The sequence below is a fragment of the Diaporthe batatas genome (assembly GCF_019321695.1).
Source record: "Diaporthe batatas strain CRI 302-4 chromosome Unknown Contig00005, whole genome shotgun sequence".
NCBI lineage: Eukaryota > Fungi > Ascomycota > Sordariomycetes > Diaporthales > Diaporthaceae > Diaporthe > Diaporthe batatas.
The window spans coordinates 13,254-31,161 of record NW_025408552.1 but is presented as its reverse complement, the minus strand read 5'-3'; the positions used below and the strand labels follow the sequence as shown (position 1 = coordinate 31,161).

General features: G+C 38.2%; 4 protein-coding genes across 4 annotated transcripts; 1 reads left to right on the top strand and 3 right to left on the bottom strand.

Moving 5' to 3' along the window:
• Window positions 1-309: 309 nt before the first annotated feature.
• On the top strand, window positions 310-3,709 carry KVR01_005209 (E3 ubiquitin-protein ligase HEL2). The gene has a single exon (XM_044786652.1). It carries the CDS (start codon window positions 920-922, stop codon window positions 3,488-3,490), a length of 2,571 nt encoding a protein of 856 aa, XP_044645654.1. The 5' UTR covers window positions 310-919; the 3' UTR covers window positions 3,491-3,709.
• A 643-nt stretch (window positions 3,710-4,352) lies between these two features.
• On the bottom strand, window positions 4,353-5,053 carry KVR01_004900 (uncharacterized protein; the record flags this gene model as incomplete). The annotated part of the gene is made up of 2 exons (XM_044790649.1): window positions 4,353-4,365; window positions 4,386-5,053. 2 exons carry the CDS (start codon window positions 5,051-5,053, stop codon window positions 4,353-4,355), a joined length of 681 nt encoding a protein of 226 aa, XP_044645345.1.
• Window positions 5,054-5,951: 898 nt separating this feature from the next.
• On the bottom strand, window positions 5,952-7,058 carry KVR01_005452 (uncharacterized protein). Its single transcript, XM_044788852.1, has one exon. It carries the CDS (start codon window positions 6,994-6,996, stop codon window positions 6,007-6,009), a length of 990 nt encoding a protein of 329 aa, XP_044645897.1. The 5' UTR covers window positions 6,997-7,058; the 3' UTR covers window positions 5,952-6,006.
• Window positions 7,059-7,362: 304 nt separating this feature from the next.
• KVR01_005125 (uncharacterized protein) lies at window positions 7,363-8,531 on the bottom strand. The gene is made up of 2 exons (XM_044790508.1): window positions 8,436-8,531; window positions 7,363-8,305 (listed from the first exon to the last, which is right to left on the bottom strand). The coding sequence occupies exon 2, from the start codon at window positions 8,242-8,244 to the stop codon at window positions 7,435-7,437; it is 810 nt and encodes a 269-aa protein (XP_044645570.1). The 5' UTR covers window positions 8,245-8,305; window positions 8,436-8,531; the 3' UTR covers window positions 7,363-7,434.
• Window positions 8,532-17,908: the final 9,377 nt, after the last annotated feature.

The following is a 17,908-nucleotide window of genomic DNA, read 5'->3' as shown; positions in this document are numbered from 1 at the left end:
GGTGTACAACGGGTAGAGACTGTACTGTGGCGCATTTTGATAGATTACATGAATACTCAATTATCAACATATCTGGCCGAGGATGACGTGCTGTGGCGTTCACCCATCCAGCCTCAGCCTCAGCATCACCACCAGGGTCCCCTACGTGCTGATGCAATCAATCGACAATTAGAAATCCGGCCTGCCGTCATCCATGTCGCGTATTATTACGGAGTATTACCAGCAGCTACACACGCTTGACACGCTAGGCGGGTGGGAAAGGAGGGGTGACGTTGGGTGGGATTTTGGAGCTTCCCGCCCGCACTGCCAGACTGCCCTGCCCGCCTGCCCGCACAAGCCGCATTACCTAGCCTAGGTGTCTTAGCTGAGCACTGCCCGCCGTTTTCCCCGGCGAGATGAGTCGAAATGACCCCGGCAGACGGGGCGATTGATTTGATTTTGACTTGGGGTTTGGAAACTGCAGGCTCTAATGAACTTGGGTTGCCCGTGGGCTACCCGTGGGCTGCCCGTAGCTAGCTGATTGGTCTGTGCGTCATTTCTGAATTGGTGTCTTCTTAGTGCCTGCCACTTTCCACTCTCTTCAATTATCAATCCAGCCCGTTTGCTGCTTTTGTACCCCGTCTGACGGCCTACCTTGCTCTCTCGCACTTGCCCACATACAAACAGCATCCCAGCCTGATTTTTGCACTGCCAGAACTGCCCCTCCAAATACCTCGCATAGCACCAGCAATTTCAGCTTTCACCTCGACACGACACATCGAGCAACCGAGACGGCTGTGGTCTGATAGCGCCCTGCAGAAAGCGACCAAAATTCTCGCACAACTTTTGTGTGTGCACTCGACTCCCACACTGCGTGCGACCTGCAGACGGGACAACGCAACAACGACGCCACCTGTATAGAAAGGAACGAATCCGCATTATGGCAGACACAGGTGGCGCCCTGCCTACAGACTCAGCCGGGGAAAGTGCGTCGAGATCACGCGGTGACGGCAGCCGTGGCCGTGGCAGAGGAGATCGTTCACGGCGCGGAAGGGGCCGTGGTGATGGTGGCGCTGGGCCAACCCGTGGGGGCAACCGTGGCAGGGGTCGGGGCGGGAACAACCAGGGCGCAGCCAGGCCAGAAGAACAGGACGGTGACAGGCCGAAGCTCACGCCAGCTGCCAAAGAGGCCCTGCGCGGGCCGGTAGAGCCGAAACCAAAGGCTGAAGGAGACGACGCCGACGCCGACGCCGACGACGACGAGGTCTGCTTCATATGCGCCAACCCGATCCAGCACCACTCGGTCGCACCCTGTAACCACACAACATGCCACATCTGCTCATTACGACTGCGAGCCTTGTACAAGAACAAGCAGTGCGCACACTGCCGGACAAGTGCGCCGTTTGTCATCTTCACCGACGACCCGTCGAAACCATTCGAGGCCTACACCGACGCCGACATCTCGAGCGCCGACGAGAACATAGGAATCCGCTACACCGACGAGAACATCGTGGGCGACACCGTCCTGCTGCTGCGGTACAACTGCCCGGATCTGTCATGCGACTTCGCCGGCCTGGGCTGGCCCGACCTGCACAGGCATGTGCGGTCGGTGCACAACAACAAGATGTGCGACCTCTGCACGCGCAACAAGAAGGTCTTCACCCACGAGCATGAGCTGTTCACCGACAAGGCCCTGCACAAGCACATGGCGCACGGCGACGACCGGCCCGGTGATGTTGCGCAGACTGGGTTCAAGGGCCACCCCCTGTGTGGCTTCTGCGGCGAGAGGTTCTACGACGACGACAAGCTCTACGAGCACTGCCGAAACAAGCACGAGCGGTGTTTTCTCTGCGACCAGCGTGACTCTAGGACACCGCACTATTATCGGGACTACGATTCTCTGGAAAAGCATTTTCAAAAAGACCACTTCCTCTGTCTGGACCGGGAGTGCCTGGACAAGAAGTTTGTCGTGTTCGCGTCGCAGATGGACCTCAAAGCTCACCAGTTGAGCGAACACGCCGGCTCCCTATCCAAGGACGTGCGGCGAGATGCCCGGACCGTGGACCTTTCTACCTTTGACCTCCGAGAACAATACCAGGAGGAACGGAGAGGGGGCGGACGGTCTCGTGGCGGGAGAGAGGGGCGTGGAAGGGGCAGAGACCCCAATGCAGACGCGCCTCTGCCTCGCAGCTCGGCACAGCCACTGCGGCGAGACGAGATCGCCTACCAGCGACAGATGCAAATCCACTCTGCCCAGTCAATATCCAACCGCACCTTCGGGGGCTCGCTCACGGGCTCCGCCAACACCTCCAGCCCCACGCCAGCCGCAGCCCGCAATCAGCAGCGACAGAATGGCGCCCCGTCATCCTCAGCCCAGCAACAATCCCAGCCTCTCGCCGACGCCATGTCCACCCTCTCCCTGACCGACCAGGCCAATATGACCCCTGCCGAGCGCGCCCGCCTCGTCCGGCACAACGCCGTGATCGAGCGCGCGTCCAACCTGCTCGGCAACGACGCGACCAAGATGAACGACTTCCGCGCGCACATCTCCTCCTACAAGAACGGCAGCCTGACGGCGCCCGGGCTGATCGACTCCTTCTTCTCCCTGTTCAGCGACACCTCGGCCAACGCGCTGGGCACGCTCGTCCGCGAGGTAGCCGACCTCTACGAGGACAAGAACAAGGCCGACGCCCTGCACAAGGCCTGGCAGGACTGGCGCGCCATCAACGAGGACTACCCGTCCCTCCCCGGGCTTGGCGGCATGCACGGCGCCACCACCAGCTCCAGCGGCTGGGCGGCCGCCGCCAGCTCCGGGCCCACGCTGGGCAGCGGGGGCGGCGCCGCGGCCGCGGCGAGGGAGAGGCACACCACGCGGGTCCTCAAGCTCAAGAACAGCACCCAGGCGCGCAGGGGCAGCGTCCCCGGCGCGGAGCTCGCGGTCCCCGGCTCCAACGCGTCCGGGCCGAGCAGCGTGCAGTGGTCGAGGCCCGCGGCGGCAGCATCCTCATCCTCATCATCATCCTCCGCCGCGTTCCCCGCTCTGCCGCCCGCGGCAGGGAGCAAGAAGTCGGGCGCCGGCGCGGCGGCGAGGTCGGCCCAGCTCTGGATAGGCGGGACACAGCCCGCCGTGACGGGCGCCTCGTCAGCCTCGGGGAGCAGGTCGGCCGCTGCTCCTCTCGTGCCCTCGGTGCGCCGCGCCGCGCCTAGTGCCGGTGGGGGCCGGGCGCCGCTTGCGTCTGGCGGCAGCGACGCGTTCCCCGCGCTGCCTGCGGCGCCCAAGGTGCAGACTACCATATTCGGGTACGGAGGGGGCCGCGGGGTGCGCCGGGACTTTGGGGGCGCGCGGGAGACTGGGTTCTCGTGGGGCGGGGGTGGTGGTGGTGGTTCTTCCGCGGGTGGTGGGGTTGGTGGTGATGGGGAGGATGGTGAGGAGGATCCTGCGGCTGGCGGTGGTGGGAAGAAGAAGGGGAAGGGGAAGAAGGGGAAGAATGTGCTTGTTGCTTGGGGGTAGATGACATGTCACCCACCGTGGTCTGTCTGGACTGCCGGCGATGATGTTCGGGCTTCCTTGCTCTTTGCTATCGGGTATGCAGGCGGGCAGGGTCTGAGTTGTCATACGGATGGACGATGTCTACGTATCATATGGACGGGCCTCATGCGCCTCGAATAAGACGTGGTGTTTCCTCTGAGGAGCAACAATCAATCAATTAGCCTCATCTTGGTTGTTTTATTTGTTGGGATCCAGTCCAGTTCATGGTGTAGATACTTGTACATCACCATCCGCTCCAACTACCTGCCCTTGGTAATGCGTCCGGCATTGGTTATGTCCACACCCATTGTATGAAGGCGCCACTTATGTTTTGTATATAAGGGATTTAGAAACGAAGCCGCCCCTATGTCCACACCCGGTGGAAACATCATGGAAATCTTTCTGGTGTGACCCTGGCCTGGTCTGGGTACAACTCTAACGAATCAAGGCTGTGTGCCCCGTGGATAGGCTGAGATCTCTCTTGCGGCCACTTAGTCTGTGATGGCGCGTCTCTCGAAGCACTGGCAGTGCCAATTGATGCCGAAGAAGACACCTTCTTCCATAAGGCGCCGAATCTAAAGCGAGCTTTCAGGCCGCGCAGTAATGGCCACAGCGGAAGCAGGTTCGCGGCCCAGACTCCTAGACACATCTCCACCATGACCCAGAACGTAGGGTTAAAGAATGACAGGATAAACGGTTCTTTTTCATCTGGGGTGGTGACATATCCAAAATCGAACCTTCCTCGGGGGTAGGCCACACAGAGGAAGATCAGCCGCAGAATACCTGCCAGCGTCGATCTGGCAAATTTGTCAGTCTGCGAGAAACTTAACAAAAGCTTGGAACATCAAAACGAGTAACTAGGAGCGAGAATATTTACACTGTCCCCAGAAAGAACACAAAAGCAGCAGCAAGCTTCTTATTGGCCGCCATCTGGAGCTGCCGGACATACAGCAGGGGGACCCCCAGCACGAGGGCATCAGTGAGGATGCTCGACGCGGCAAAGGCGATCAGCAGGACCCCCTTGTCCCCACACGCGTGCAGGGCCCTGGTCTGGTCGAGGGCCAGCTGGACCGTGACGTCCCTGCCGCAGATGAGCAGGTCGGCGAGGACGAAGGCGAGGGTCCAGAGGGCGATGAGGGCGAGGAGGGAGTTGTTGAGGCGGCGGAAGCCGCGGCAGACGCCAAAGATGCGGCGGTACGAGAGGAGCAGCGACAGCTTGATGGCGCCGAAGGCGCCCTTCTCGATCACGATCATGGCGTAGTTGATGCGGTGCGCCACGAGGGCGCGCGCGTCCGCGTCCGCGCTGCTGATGGCCTCGCCGCCCGTGCCGTCCACCGCGTTGTAGAACTGGATCGCCGCGCAGGCGGCCGTCACGAGCACGCCGGCCACTATGAGGATGTCGTCTGCCCCTACCCGCGAGCTGGTGCTGCTGGTGCGGCTTGTGTGGCGCATGCGGGCCCAGAAGCGGAGGCATGTGAGGAGGATGCCGAAGCCTGTCAGCACGGCGTAGATGGGGATCACGGTCGAGGGCGGGTAGAGAGTCATAGCACTGTTACCATGGGATTTGCGATGGGTCGTCTCCAGTGGGTAAAGGATGGCATCAGCGGATCATCACGTTGGCGAGTTCTGAATAGTCTGTCTCTTCGCCGACTCAACTCGACCGGCTTGAAGTGGATCTGCAAACCACCAAGATATCATCTGGTTGCAAAAAGGCCATTTCCAATGGCACCGATGATGGATTGCCACCGTTGAATGTTGAGCCTCACAGTAGGAATGGACTTGTGTCGATGCAGCTGAAGTTCCCATCCCGCTAAAGGAAGTACATGCAGCTCAGATTTCGGCATAACTACCCAATGCGCTGACACACGGTTGGTTCCGAATCCTTATGCTCAGAAATGGAGGAGGTGTGGTAAGACGACGATATCTGGTCATTATCTTGGCCAACCACCTGTTGAGTCTTTTACTCCGTCTTCTGCCATTCGCATCGCCAAGGCTACCCTAGGGCAGACCGGACCGAGGACCGTGGTTTTATTTGCTCTGCATTCAAGTTTCTGTTGCTAATAAGGCTGTAAGTCAGTCTTCCATGGCCTTCACGTGCTAGATTAGGTAACAGCCGGCCTTTACAAGATACAGCTTTAGTACTTAAGTACCCAGGTAATCATGGATGCCGCCAGGATTGTATACAATTATCACGTTGGTGGTCTACTCCGACATGATGAGCCACCTGGGCAGTTGGTCTAGACCACAGACAGAGCCTTGACGCCTGTGTGCCACACCCGATAAATCTACCTAGGTAATCAATATTTGCAGAAGTGGGATTGGAAAGACAGAGATTCTACAACGATATGTGGAGTTGAAGTTTCTCAGACCAATAAATATTAATATTATTAAACAAACTATAGTTGAAGGCAGTCTAGATGATAGCTCCTCAACAATATTGTCTGTCAGCGAATAACTACCGATCACCGCTCACGGACTTCAAAACATAACCTGCAGTGCTATCCCAGAATCCTCTCGTACTCTTTCATGGTATGCTCGAACACCTTTTCCCTCATGCCGTTTTCCCTATAAGGACCTAGCACCTTTTCATTGTGCACCGGATCGACATTCTCGTTCAAAGTGTACACGCCGCTGCCCTTAATCCCGTTCGAACCAGCAACAGCCATTGCCTCAGCCGGCTCAGCAGCAGCATACATCGGGCTGGTGGCGGCGAAGAGATGCCTCGCCCCAGAGTCATCCTGAGATGCAAAGACAAACCTCCCAATCGTCGGCATCACGACCCAGTTGATGAAAAACTTGAACACGGGCCCAAAATGCTCTGTCTGGAGGAGGTTCGTCCGCACAAGGCCCGGGAACGTGTGCACGAAGCTGACGCGCGGGTGGCGCTTTTGCAGCTGCTCCATGAAGAGGGTGTTGTAAGATGCCGCCATGCCGCCTGCGCTCGCGACGCCGTAGTTCTTGGGGTCTTTGAGTGCCATGTCGTCGGGGAAGATGGTGCCCTCCTGCCCTGCTGCCAGGACGGAGACCACCCTCGGCGAGGGCGCTGCCTCCAGCAGCGGGAGAAGGTTGACGAGAAAGCGCATCCGGGCGTAGTAGCGTATTGAGGTGATTTTGTCGAGCCCTTCACTGGTTTCGTCCCGGGCGGCGAACGTTAGGAAGCCGGCGGACATGAAGAGAATATCCACCTGCTTCTCCTGGGCCAGGATCTTCTGCGTCGCCTTCTCGACATTTGAGAGCAGTGTGAGGTCATCTGTCTGTATGGGGATGTAGGTTCCTGTGTTGTTGATCTTGTAGAGTTCTGATTGTAGTTGGCTCAAGACCGCCTCGCTACGCCCGACGATGTATATCTTTGGGCTAGTGGTATTCGAAGCGAGCTGGTCGAGGAAGCCCCGCCCAATGCCATTGGTTCCCCCAACCACAACGGCTGTGAGAGGGCGGGTGGATTTGAGCGCGGCGTTAGCTGCCCGTACCTCTGATAACTTCACCATGGCTATTTATCGTTTGTTGTTATTCAACAGGTAGTATTTGTTTTAATGATGATGTCTTCAACGTGAATGCAGATGTGATGAATGCTTCTTGACTCCAAGATGTAAACCATCGGGGACTTTGCATATTTATCTAAATTGCGTAGCGCGTGAGCCCTGTCTAAGTGATGCACAACATGCCCAAATCCAGGGCAGTAGCTTGGTTTCTAATCGCTTGGCAGTGCGTCTTTGTCGCGCTTATGCATACGCATAGCTTACATAGCAAACGTCTGGAGTGTTTGTCATTAGCGCCGACACTCGGCCTTAGACTAAACGCGAGGGATCCTGCTTACCTATGTAGTGAGAGGTGCCTGTACATCAATATGATGAGCTATGAGCAAGTTGCAGATGCACTGTCCGATAGGTAAGCCCCTCTGGCTAAATACATGTAAGTTCTCGGCTCTAACTCGCGGATATAACACAGACACCACCTCGATTGGACGGGTCTCTGAAGCTTTCCTCTAAACTCGCACTCTCAGCTTGCAACTGCTCCTGCTCATCACATTTTCTCGCCACCTCGAAGTCAATTATCGTCACCTTGCCCTCGGGTCTTCGCACTAGAAAATTGTTCCTGTTGACATCTCCATGTTGGATGCCGAGATCATGAAGCCGAGCAAGCGCTACACTGCACGCCTCTAAATCATCAAGTGTTGCCGGGGTGGCTTCGTCTAAATCCTCCATCAGAAATCCGACAACCCTCCCGCCTTCTGAGACATGTCCTAAGAAACGCGGTCCAATGTCCTCATCTTGAATCCATGCGTAGGCCTTAGTCTCTGCCTCCATGAAAGGGATTTCCCAAGGAAAATTGGCGAGCTTGAAAATGACAGGCTCTCGGAACAAAACATGGCTGACTTTGCGGATGTTCTGGCGGAGGCGGGCCACCATCTTGAGCTCCAGGTAGTCAATGAGGATCGGATGCCAGACAGATTCGACTGCGGGGAGTTTTTCCGTCGATATAGATGAGAATACCGGTTCCCCAACGCGGTCTCCCTTCGATATACGGCCCTTGTTCCAATCGCCGGGCGGGAACTCGGGCACTACTCGAAGCAAATCAGGTCCGAAAGAACGATCGATCTCAGCAGGAAGAGCGCCTGCTTCAATAGTCACGTACTTGACATACTTTCGGTCGACCAAAAATCGGTATTCATCGTCGTCGCCGTCATGGTCCACAAGAGCCGCCAAGAGCTCGACGCCTTCTAATCCAGGTCGCATTGCTGATGCCTCTTTATGATATTCTCTTTGGAAACGTTTCGACGTCTCAAAAGGCGTTTATCTAGATGAATAGTTAGGCCACATATCGTTATATATAGTAACTCATACATCTTTTTACGTCCAGCCTGCTGGGACCGTTGTATGCATTGTGGCGAAGATATTGTTTAGGGTGGAATGGTGCGGGTGCTTACCAACTCGAGAGGGAATTCACCAGCTCAAGGATTGATCTGTTTATGCTAATAGATGTATCATGTGACAGCGCAACAAGTAGAAGTAGTATGAGTGAAGACTGTTGTACTTGTAACGGAAAGTAAGAAGAGAGGGCTAATAAATGCGGCCCAGCCAGAACGGCTCGAAAGACATTCAGCCCGTTGGTAGTGCACGGACCGTTTTATGCGTCGTACGCTATTTGTCACTTGGAGGCTGCCAGGTACTTAAGTACACACTCACCTCACCCCTCACCTCCACAACCATGGCCGATAGCCTTCGCAAGAACCTGGGGAGGTCCCAAGTCCAAAACCACGTGCGCGAAGAAGGAGAGCGTGCAAGATCGAGCGACAATTCCAGGCACTGGAACGAAGCCCTAGTAGCATTTAGCAATGGTTGAAGGCGGCCGGACCCCCACTGGCAGTTCCCAATCGTCATCTCCGCCAACAGCCCAATATCAACGCCACAGAAACTGAAGGAGACAGCAGGGCTGGACACCATCCCCGAGGTCATCGAAACAACCTACACGACCCTTCGTGGGAACCCCGATCCGAAGCACCTTGACTGGAACGGAAAGCCGGCAAAAGTCAGGGTCAGCTTGGTTGGCTGGGACCAGCTACAGACCATCCGAGGCAAGACTGACTTCGAGCACTTTTTGTATGTATGGCTTGAAGGGAAGGTTCGCGGGGTGACTCTGGTGACATCTTTGACCAAAAACGATAAGACTTAGGGTTGAGGGGAGGTTAGCCCATCAGTATTGAACATGTTCAAACTGAGCGGCGATTGATTAGGCCATTCTGACAACAAATACTCATTCCAAAATTTGAACTGGCTTGGAGGACTCAAGAAATCAACGCTTTGGTATCTGTAGAAGAAACGAGCAAATATGGCCCCTAACTCCCAATTGTCCACGTCAACCAATCTTTGAAGCGTAACCCAGGTTAGCCGTGGTAAACCGGATTAGACACCATAGGTTGGTCAGCACGCGTAAAGGAGCCCAGCATCCTATTAGTCAGGGCAGTTAGGAAAGGTACAGCGAGGCTCGCCTACCTAGTACGACGAAGGGTACACGAGGCTGCCAGTGCAGCGCTGCTCACATCACGAAGCATCGATTGATGCTGCTCACATCACGAAGCATCGATTGATGCTGCTGAGTGAGAAGCGCGTGGACTTATTGCCTAGGTAACTCTGGCTCGATCTGATGACGACAGCCAACTTACCTCAGCAATATTTCCTAAGGCATCCATCCCTAGAATTATTGTCTGTTGCAACTGCTCGATCTTTCTGATAGGCTGAGTTGAATGACTATGGCACTCCTTTACGCTTGAAACTTGAACCGCTTCGTATTGTATTGGGGTGACAGATGTGCAGACCAACGGAGAGACAATGTCACTAGGATCAATTGCGTAGTTGAGAAGTCGACATACTTGACGATCAATGACATAGCGTCAGAGCAATTGATTTTTGGTCCCGTCGCAAATGATATTGGTGATGCGAAACGCAGCAAACAAGCTTCTGGGGAGCGTCCCTTGCAATGTTCCACAAGGTTATCTCGGTTTGCTATCACTTTTTAAGTTTTGCTATCAGGGTAGCTAATCTTATTGATAGGGTACGTCGGCTGATCGTTTCACTCTGTGCACCTGCCACCCCTTGCAGACCCCCGCACTTCAGCCAAAGTCCCCTTCAGAGAGATAAGACAGGCAAGCTCACGGCATCTCTGCCACTTTGACAAGCACTACGTTATCCGGCCCATCCCTGCTAGGAAACCGAGCTCGCCTCAGCTGCGCAAGAAATAAGGCGGTTCTCGGCGAAGTCCTAAAATTATAGCACCAGGTCTAGCTAACTAAGCCGCCCCCTCCATGTAGATAAAATGGGCGCGCCGTCGCGGCCATATTATATGCCGCACTTAGCCCCCTATTTTTCCTATTTACGTGCTATTCCTTATACCGCTATTAAACCTAGCCTAAACCTTATTTATATTGCCATAATATAATTAAGGGCATTCCCTTATATTTGGCTTGCATACCTTTTATAGCTATATTTTGCTTTATAATATTATAATAGGCAAATATTTTTGCCAGCCTATTAAAAGGGCTTTTTATTTAAGTGCTATTTATTTATAATATAAAAAATAATATTAGCCCTTTTAAATTTTAGCCTTAATTATATTTTTATTTTAACCTTTATTTTTTATTTTTTAAATTCCTTTTTTATAAAAGCTATAATAGTTTAACCTTTATTTATTTTATTTATTATTTTTTTTACTTTTTTTTTTTTTTTTTTTATTAAAATTTTATTTTATATTAAATACCTTTATTATATAATTAACTAATAATAAAAATAGGTAAAAGCTAAATAAAAGTTATAATTTAATATTAAAAATATTAAAAATATAGTAAAAATATTTGCTAAATAATAAATTAAATTAATTAAGCTATTTTATTTATATATTTTAAAAATTAAAAAAATTATAAAAAAGTAATATAGGCCTAATATAAATATACCTTTTTTTATTATAATTATAATTTAATTATAATAGCTAATTAGCTAGCTTTATAGCTTTTAGCTTTATTAGTTATTTAATATAAAAAGGTTATTTATAATTATATATAAAAGTAGCTAGCTAAAAATAATTTTATAAAATAAAATAAAATAATAGCCTTTTATAAAACTTTTTTATTATTTTATATTTATTTTAATAAAATTAAAGTTTATTTAAGGCCTAAAAAATAATATAAAAATAAAATTTAAAGATAATTACTTTTATAAATATTTATTAAAAAACCCTTATTACTAGTATATAAGTAATAGTTTTAAATAAAATAGCTATTTTAATTAGGTGGAAGATTTATTTTACTTAAAAATAAAGGCTATTTAGTATTAAAAATAATAACTTAATAATAAAAATTATTTAAATAAGTTTTATTTAGTACCCCCCTCCCCTTAAGGTACTATAAATATAAATTTAAGTAGGGCTTATTAACTATTTAATAATAAATAATAATAGATTTTTAGTAAAACCTTAACCTTATAATTAATAGCAAGTATAAAAAGTTATTATAATATATAAAAATATTAAATAATTTATTAAAACCTTATAAAAGTATATAAATAATATATTAATAATATTATATAATAAAATAATTATATATATTTATTTACTTATTTTTTTTTTTTAGCTATTACTTAAATATATTAAAAAATTATATAAAATAATATTAAAATTTATTTTATTTATAAGCTATTTATATCTAATAGGTACTAGCTTTTAGTTTGCCTAATTATTATATTTAATAAATAAAACTAAATATAAATAAAAGAAATTAAAAGGTAGGTAAAAGGGTTTATATATATTGCTTATATTAGACTTTTTTAATTTTTATTTTTATTTATTTAATTAATTATAAAATTATTATTAACTTAGTATAAATATTTATATTTTTTAATATAACCTATTTTTTATTATTAAAGCTTTATATTAAAATGCCTTTAAATATAAATATTAAATTATTAATAATATATTTATATAATTTAGGCTAAATATTATTATAATATATTTTAAATAAAAGGGCCTTAAAATTAATATTTTTTATAATAAATAATAATATTTTTAAGGCTTTTTAAGCGCTTTTATTTTATATTAGGCCTAAAATTTTATTTTATTTATACTTTTATATATTAGTATAAATATAAACTTTAAGGGTAAATAAGCTTATTTATTTATTTTATTATTTTTTATTTTATTATTTTTATTAATTATTTTACTAATTAAATGCTATTTTATAATAGTTTATAAATGCAAAATTGCTATTATTTATAATATATTAAATTATTAGCTATACCCTTTAAATTTATAGTTAAAACTATTAGGCTATATATATTAAATATAATTTATAAAAGGTTGCCTTTTATAAATATGCTAATAATAAAATAAAATTTTTTAAATAATTTAATTAAATTTAAAAGCTTATAATTTTAAAGCTTTTATATATATAATTAAGGCCTAAAATTTAAAATAAAGTAATATTAAAATATAATTATAAAAAAATAATTTAAGCTTTTAAAAAAAATAATAAAAATAAAAAAAAAAAAATAAAAGCTGGTTATAGCCTTAAATATATATAAAAAATGCTTTAAAAAATTTATTATTTTTATATATTAAAAATAGTTTTTTAAAAATAAAAAAAGTTTTTTATAAGTAGGCGAGCTAGAAAATTAAAATAATTAAAAAGAGGAATATTATATTGGCCTAATTAATATTTATTTGCATATTAATATTAATATTTGCAATTTTATATAGGTTTAGGCCCTAAATATTATTTTTAATATTAAAATAAAAAGGCAAGTAATTATAGCTATAAAGTAAATAGATAATTACCTTTTTAGTAATTAAAATATAATTTTTATATTAAAAGTAAAATTATTTTTATAAAAGCCATTTTTATTAATAAGCAGCTATATAGCCTTATAGCTAGCTATAAAAATAATTTATATATTTTATTTATAAAATAGTATTTATTTGGCATATTAATATAATAAAGTATATAATAAAATATATAACCTTTTATTTTATTACTTTTTTATTTTATATATAAAACCATTTATAGCCCTTTAAAATTTAGTAATTATATAAAGTAAAATATAAAAAAGTATACTTTTATTTTATTATTAGCTATATTATAATAATAATATTAAATAAAGTTTGGCTTAAAATAAAATTTTATATATAATTTATTATTATAAAATTATAAAATATATTTTTATAATATTTTAATTTAAAGCATACTAGTAAGGTTAGTTTTAAAATAATATTTTTATATTATATATTTAAACTAGTAGGTATATAATTTAAAGTTATAATTTAATTATTTTACTAATAAATATAAGGTATTTATTACTAAATAATATTTATTTTATAATTAGCTTTTAGGCTTAAAGGCTTATAATTTATATTTATAAAGTATATTTTAAAAGCTTAAATAATATTATTTTTATTTATTATATATTTAGCAGGTAAAATAGCTGCTTTTAATTAATTATGCCTTATAGCTTATTTATATTTAAATTATAAAGTACTTTAATAAATAAATTATAAAAATATATATTAATATATTATATTTTAAAACTAATATTAAATAAAAGCTAAAAATAAATTTTATAGTTTTAATTATATAGCAATTTAGGTTTAGCTTTTATTATTTAAAATATAATAATAAGATAATAAGAGGATTTTATATATTTTTATTTTTAAGCTTATATTTAAAATATTTTTAGCCCTTTAAACCTTTTTTAATTAATTTAGCTTTATTAAAAATTAATATTTTAAATTTTTAGTTAAAAATAATGCCTAAACTTTATTATTAAAATTATTATTTTATAGTTTAAATGGCTTTATTATATATATAACCCTTATTATAAAAGTTTATTATTAGTTATTATTTTAAAAACTAGCTATTATTATAATAAAATATAATATAATATAAAAGTTTTTATTAAATAGGGCTAAAATAATTCTAGTTATATTATAGCTATATTTTTATTATATTATAATATAAAAATATTTAGCCTTTATTAGCTTTTATTACTTTTATTAAAATAAAAGATAAAATAATATTAAATACTATTTATATAGCTGCTTTATCTATTATATAAGTTAATTTATTATTTAAGTATTTATAATAGCAAATTTGGTAATATATTATTTATTAAAACTTATTGCGCCTAATTTATTTATTTTAGCACTTTTTTTTATATAAAATTTATTAATATAGGCTATATAAATTATATTAATATTAATTTTATAATTTTATAATATATAAGGCTATATTTTTATTTAATATTATAAAAAAATAGCTATTATAATATTTAAAATATATTTTAATTAGTAAATAAATAATTATAAATATTAGCTATATTATAAAAATAATAAGTTAACTTTTTAAAATTAAATATAAATGGGCTAAAAATTAAATACTTGGCCTAGCAAATATACTTATAAACCTAGTAGGGCTAAAAATAATAGGTAGTTATAGCGGCTAAGCTAGTTATTTAAATATAATTATTAATCTAATAGGGTTAAAGGTAATAATATAATTTGTTTGGAATATAAGAGGCAAAATAGTAAAATATAGTTATTATTTTAATAAAGCTAGATATAATAGTATAGCTTTAAGGTTTATTAATTTTTATATATTTTTTTTAGGGGGCTATTATTATTTATTAAATAAAAGGCCAAAAAAAGAATATTATAATAACTAGTAGGTTTTTATAATTTAAAATAGGTTTTATAAAGTATTTAAATTTAAAATAAGCTATTTTTTTATTATATTATTTTAATATTTATAATAATATATATTTACTAGTTTTTCTTATATATAAAAGACTTTTATTTATTAGTAAAGGCGAAATATTATTATAATAGTATAAATATTTTTATATTATATAATATATTATATTTGTTTATATTTTAATAAAATTATAAAATATATAAAATTATTTAAGAGTTATTTTATATAAATAAATAAAGCATTATTTTTCTATTTTTAATTTTAGGAAAATAAAACTTATACTTACTTTTGCTAAGCCTATTACTAGTATATATTTAAAAGTACCTCTTTTTACTTATTAGTTAAATTAAAAATAATTTTATGCTCTTTTAATTAGTTTAATAATTCTTAAAGTTAATTAAGTTTTTTTTTTTTTAATTTTTTAGTTTTTTATATTTTATTTTATTTTTATTATTTTTATTAATATTTAGCTATAAAATAAAAATATAATATTATTATTAATTATATTAACCTTATTTTTATATTTTTAATAATGCTTTTAAGTTTTGCTTTTAATGTTATATATATAGCGTTATAAATTTATATTAATTTATTTTTATTTTTAAGCCTAATTTTATTTTTAATATTCTTAATTTTATTTTTAATATTTTTAATTTTATTTTTAAAACCTTTAATTTTATTTTTATTGCTTTTATTTTTATTATTTTTATTTTTATTGTTTTTATTTTTATTACTTTTATTTTTATTGCTTTTATTTTTAAGTTTTTAATTTGCTATTATTAATAGGAAATATTTTAGCATATTTATGGCCTTATTTTAAAAATAAATATTTTAAATATTAGTAAGGATTGTAGAAATTAGAGTTACTTTTAATAAATAGGTTAAATAAGTTGCATAAATACTATTATATATATAGTTTAAAATATAACTAAATATACTAGCTTATAAATAATAGCAAAAATAAAAATAGTAATATTTAAAAGGGATATTATTACTTTTTTTTAGTATTATAATTAATAAATAAAAAATAAGGATAAAATATAAACAACCTATTAAATACTAAATGTATTAGGATAAGTGCTACCTTTAAAAAAAAAATTACCTTAATTTGCGCAAAAAAAAAACTATTTAAGCATAAAGGTATATAATAGCTTGGCATAATATATAAATTAGCTAAAATAGTAGAACTATATAAAGCTAATTATAAGGGGCTATAGCTTATTGCGCCTATATAGTGGAACGTTTAAGTAAAATTAAATTAAAATATTAATAACAAAAAAGATTAAACCTAATAGAATTTAAAATATAAAAAGCTATTAAAGGAGTAGGTAATATTTAATATATTTAGGTAGGACTTTTTATATAAATAGTAAATAGATTTAATATATATATTTTTAAAGGTTATTTTAATAAGTTAGTTAATTTTAAAAATATAATAAAGCTTTTATTTAAATTAAGCTAGTTTTAAATAATTTATTTAATATTATATTAGTTTAAAATTTTTTTATAAAAACATGTTTTTTTATATTATTATTTTTTATTAATTTAGGTAAATATGGCTATTAGCGGCCCATTTATTTTTAAAAGCCTTAAAAATGCTTTTTATTTATATAAGGCGCACTTTATATGTCTCCATTAATTTAATAGTAAGTGCTTAGCATTTATTAACTTTAATTTTAGGGTAGAATTTTTATATTTTTTTTTAACTTTTAAGCTTAAAGTTTAATAATAATAAAAAATAGTTAACTTAATTAACTTAATTTTATAAATAAAATATATTAGGTAAAAGGTTGTAATAGCATTTAATAATATAATTATAAATAGCTTTATTAATTAAAGGTTTTATTTTAATTTATTAATATAAAGTTATATAAAAAGTTAAATAAGGTTAAATTATATTTATTATTACTTTTATACTTAGAGCTTATTTTTAAAAGTTGGATTTATTTTCTTAATAAATTATTTAATTAATAATAACTTATAATTTTTAAGCTATTAAAGCTAGAATATATTTATGCTATTTAAGGAAAAGCTATATTAATATTTAAAGCAGCTAATAGTTTTTACTTTATGCTTTTTTTTAAACAAGTAAGGTTTTATTATTATAGTAAAAAAAAAAATGGTTTTATATATATTTAAAGTAATTATATTTAGTAATTCCCTTATTATTTTAAAATTTTTTAATAATTTATTTAATAAAATTTATTACTTATTTTAGTATATATAATAGCTTATTATAGGTACGGGTTAATAAATAAGAGGAAATTATATTAAGGCAGGATACTTAAATAAAAAAAAGCATTTAGCTAATAAAATTATTAAGTATTTAAAGCAATTTTTATAATATAAGGTAAAAAAAAAACTAACTAATTAACCAACCTACCCCCCCTTTAAGAGTTTTATAAATAAGGCCATATTTTTCTCCATTTATTAAATAAGGCTAAAATAACTAGAAAAGTAAAATATTATTATATAGGTTGGTAGAATTAATAGAGGTTTAAGCATTATTTGCATTTTAAAATAATAGTATAATAAACTAAAATATTTATATATATATAAAAATAGCTTATTTTAGGCTAATAAGGGGGCTATATAATTATTTTAAATTACTGCTTATTAGTAAAAAATGAATCTCTTAGTTATTATAAGGTTAAATAAATCTTAATAGCTATTCTATAGCTTTAACTAGGTTAAAAGACTTTTAATTCTAACTTTTTATTTTTTGCTTAGTATTTATAAAAAAGTTTTTATTTTATTAAAAACTTTATTATAACCTAATAACTAAAATAAGTAAAACCTTATATTAATAATAACTACTATTATAGGAAATTTGGCTTTATAAAATGCTTTTTAGTTTTTTTTTATTATATAAAATCTATATATTGCCCCTCCTATTAGCACCTTAATATATTAGCGCGCCTAGCTAGCCCTATAGTTTATAAGCCTTATATTTAACTAATCTATAAAAAATTAGTTTTTATAAATATGTGGGGCCCTTTATACTAATAATATAGTTAGGTTATATTTAAAAAAGGTAAAAGTTATTAAGGGGGAAGGTGTATAAAGCTGGGTTTCTAGTTTTAAGGTAATATTAAATTTATATATTAAATTTTTAGGCTATATTTAATTATTTATTATAATAAAATTAGTATAATCCTTATAAAAATAGA

Excerpts from the sequence above, each read along its gene's own strand:
- KVR01_005209 (XM_044786652.1), top strand. The coding sequence starts at position 920 with ATGGCAGACACAGGTGGCGCCCTGCCTACAGACTCAGCCGGGGAAAGT.
- KVR01_005452 (XM_044788852.1), bottom strand. The coding sequence starts at position 6,996 with ATGGTGAAGTTATCAGAGGTACGGGCAGCTAACGCCGCGCTCAAATCC.
- KVR01_005125 (XM_044790508.1), bottom strand. The coding sequence starts at position 8,244 with ATGCGACCTGGATTAGAAGGCGTCGAGCTCTTGGCGGCTCTTGTGGAC.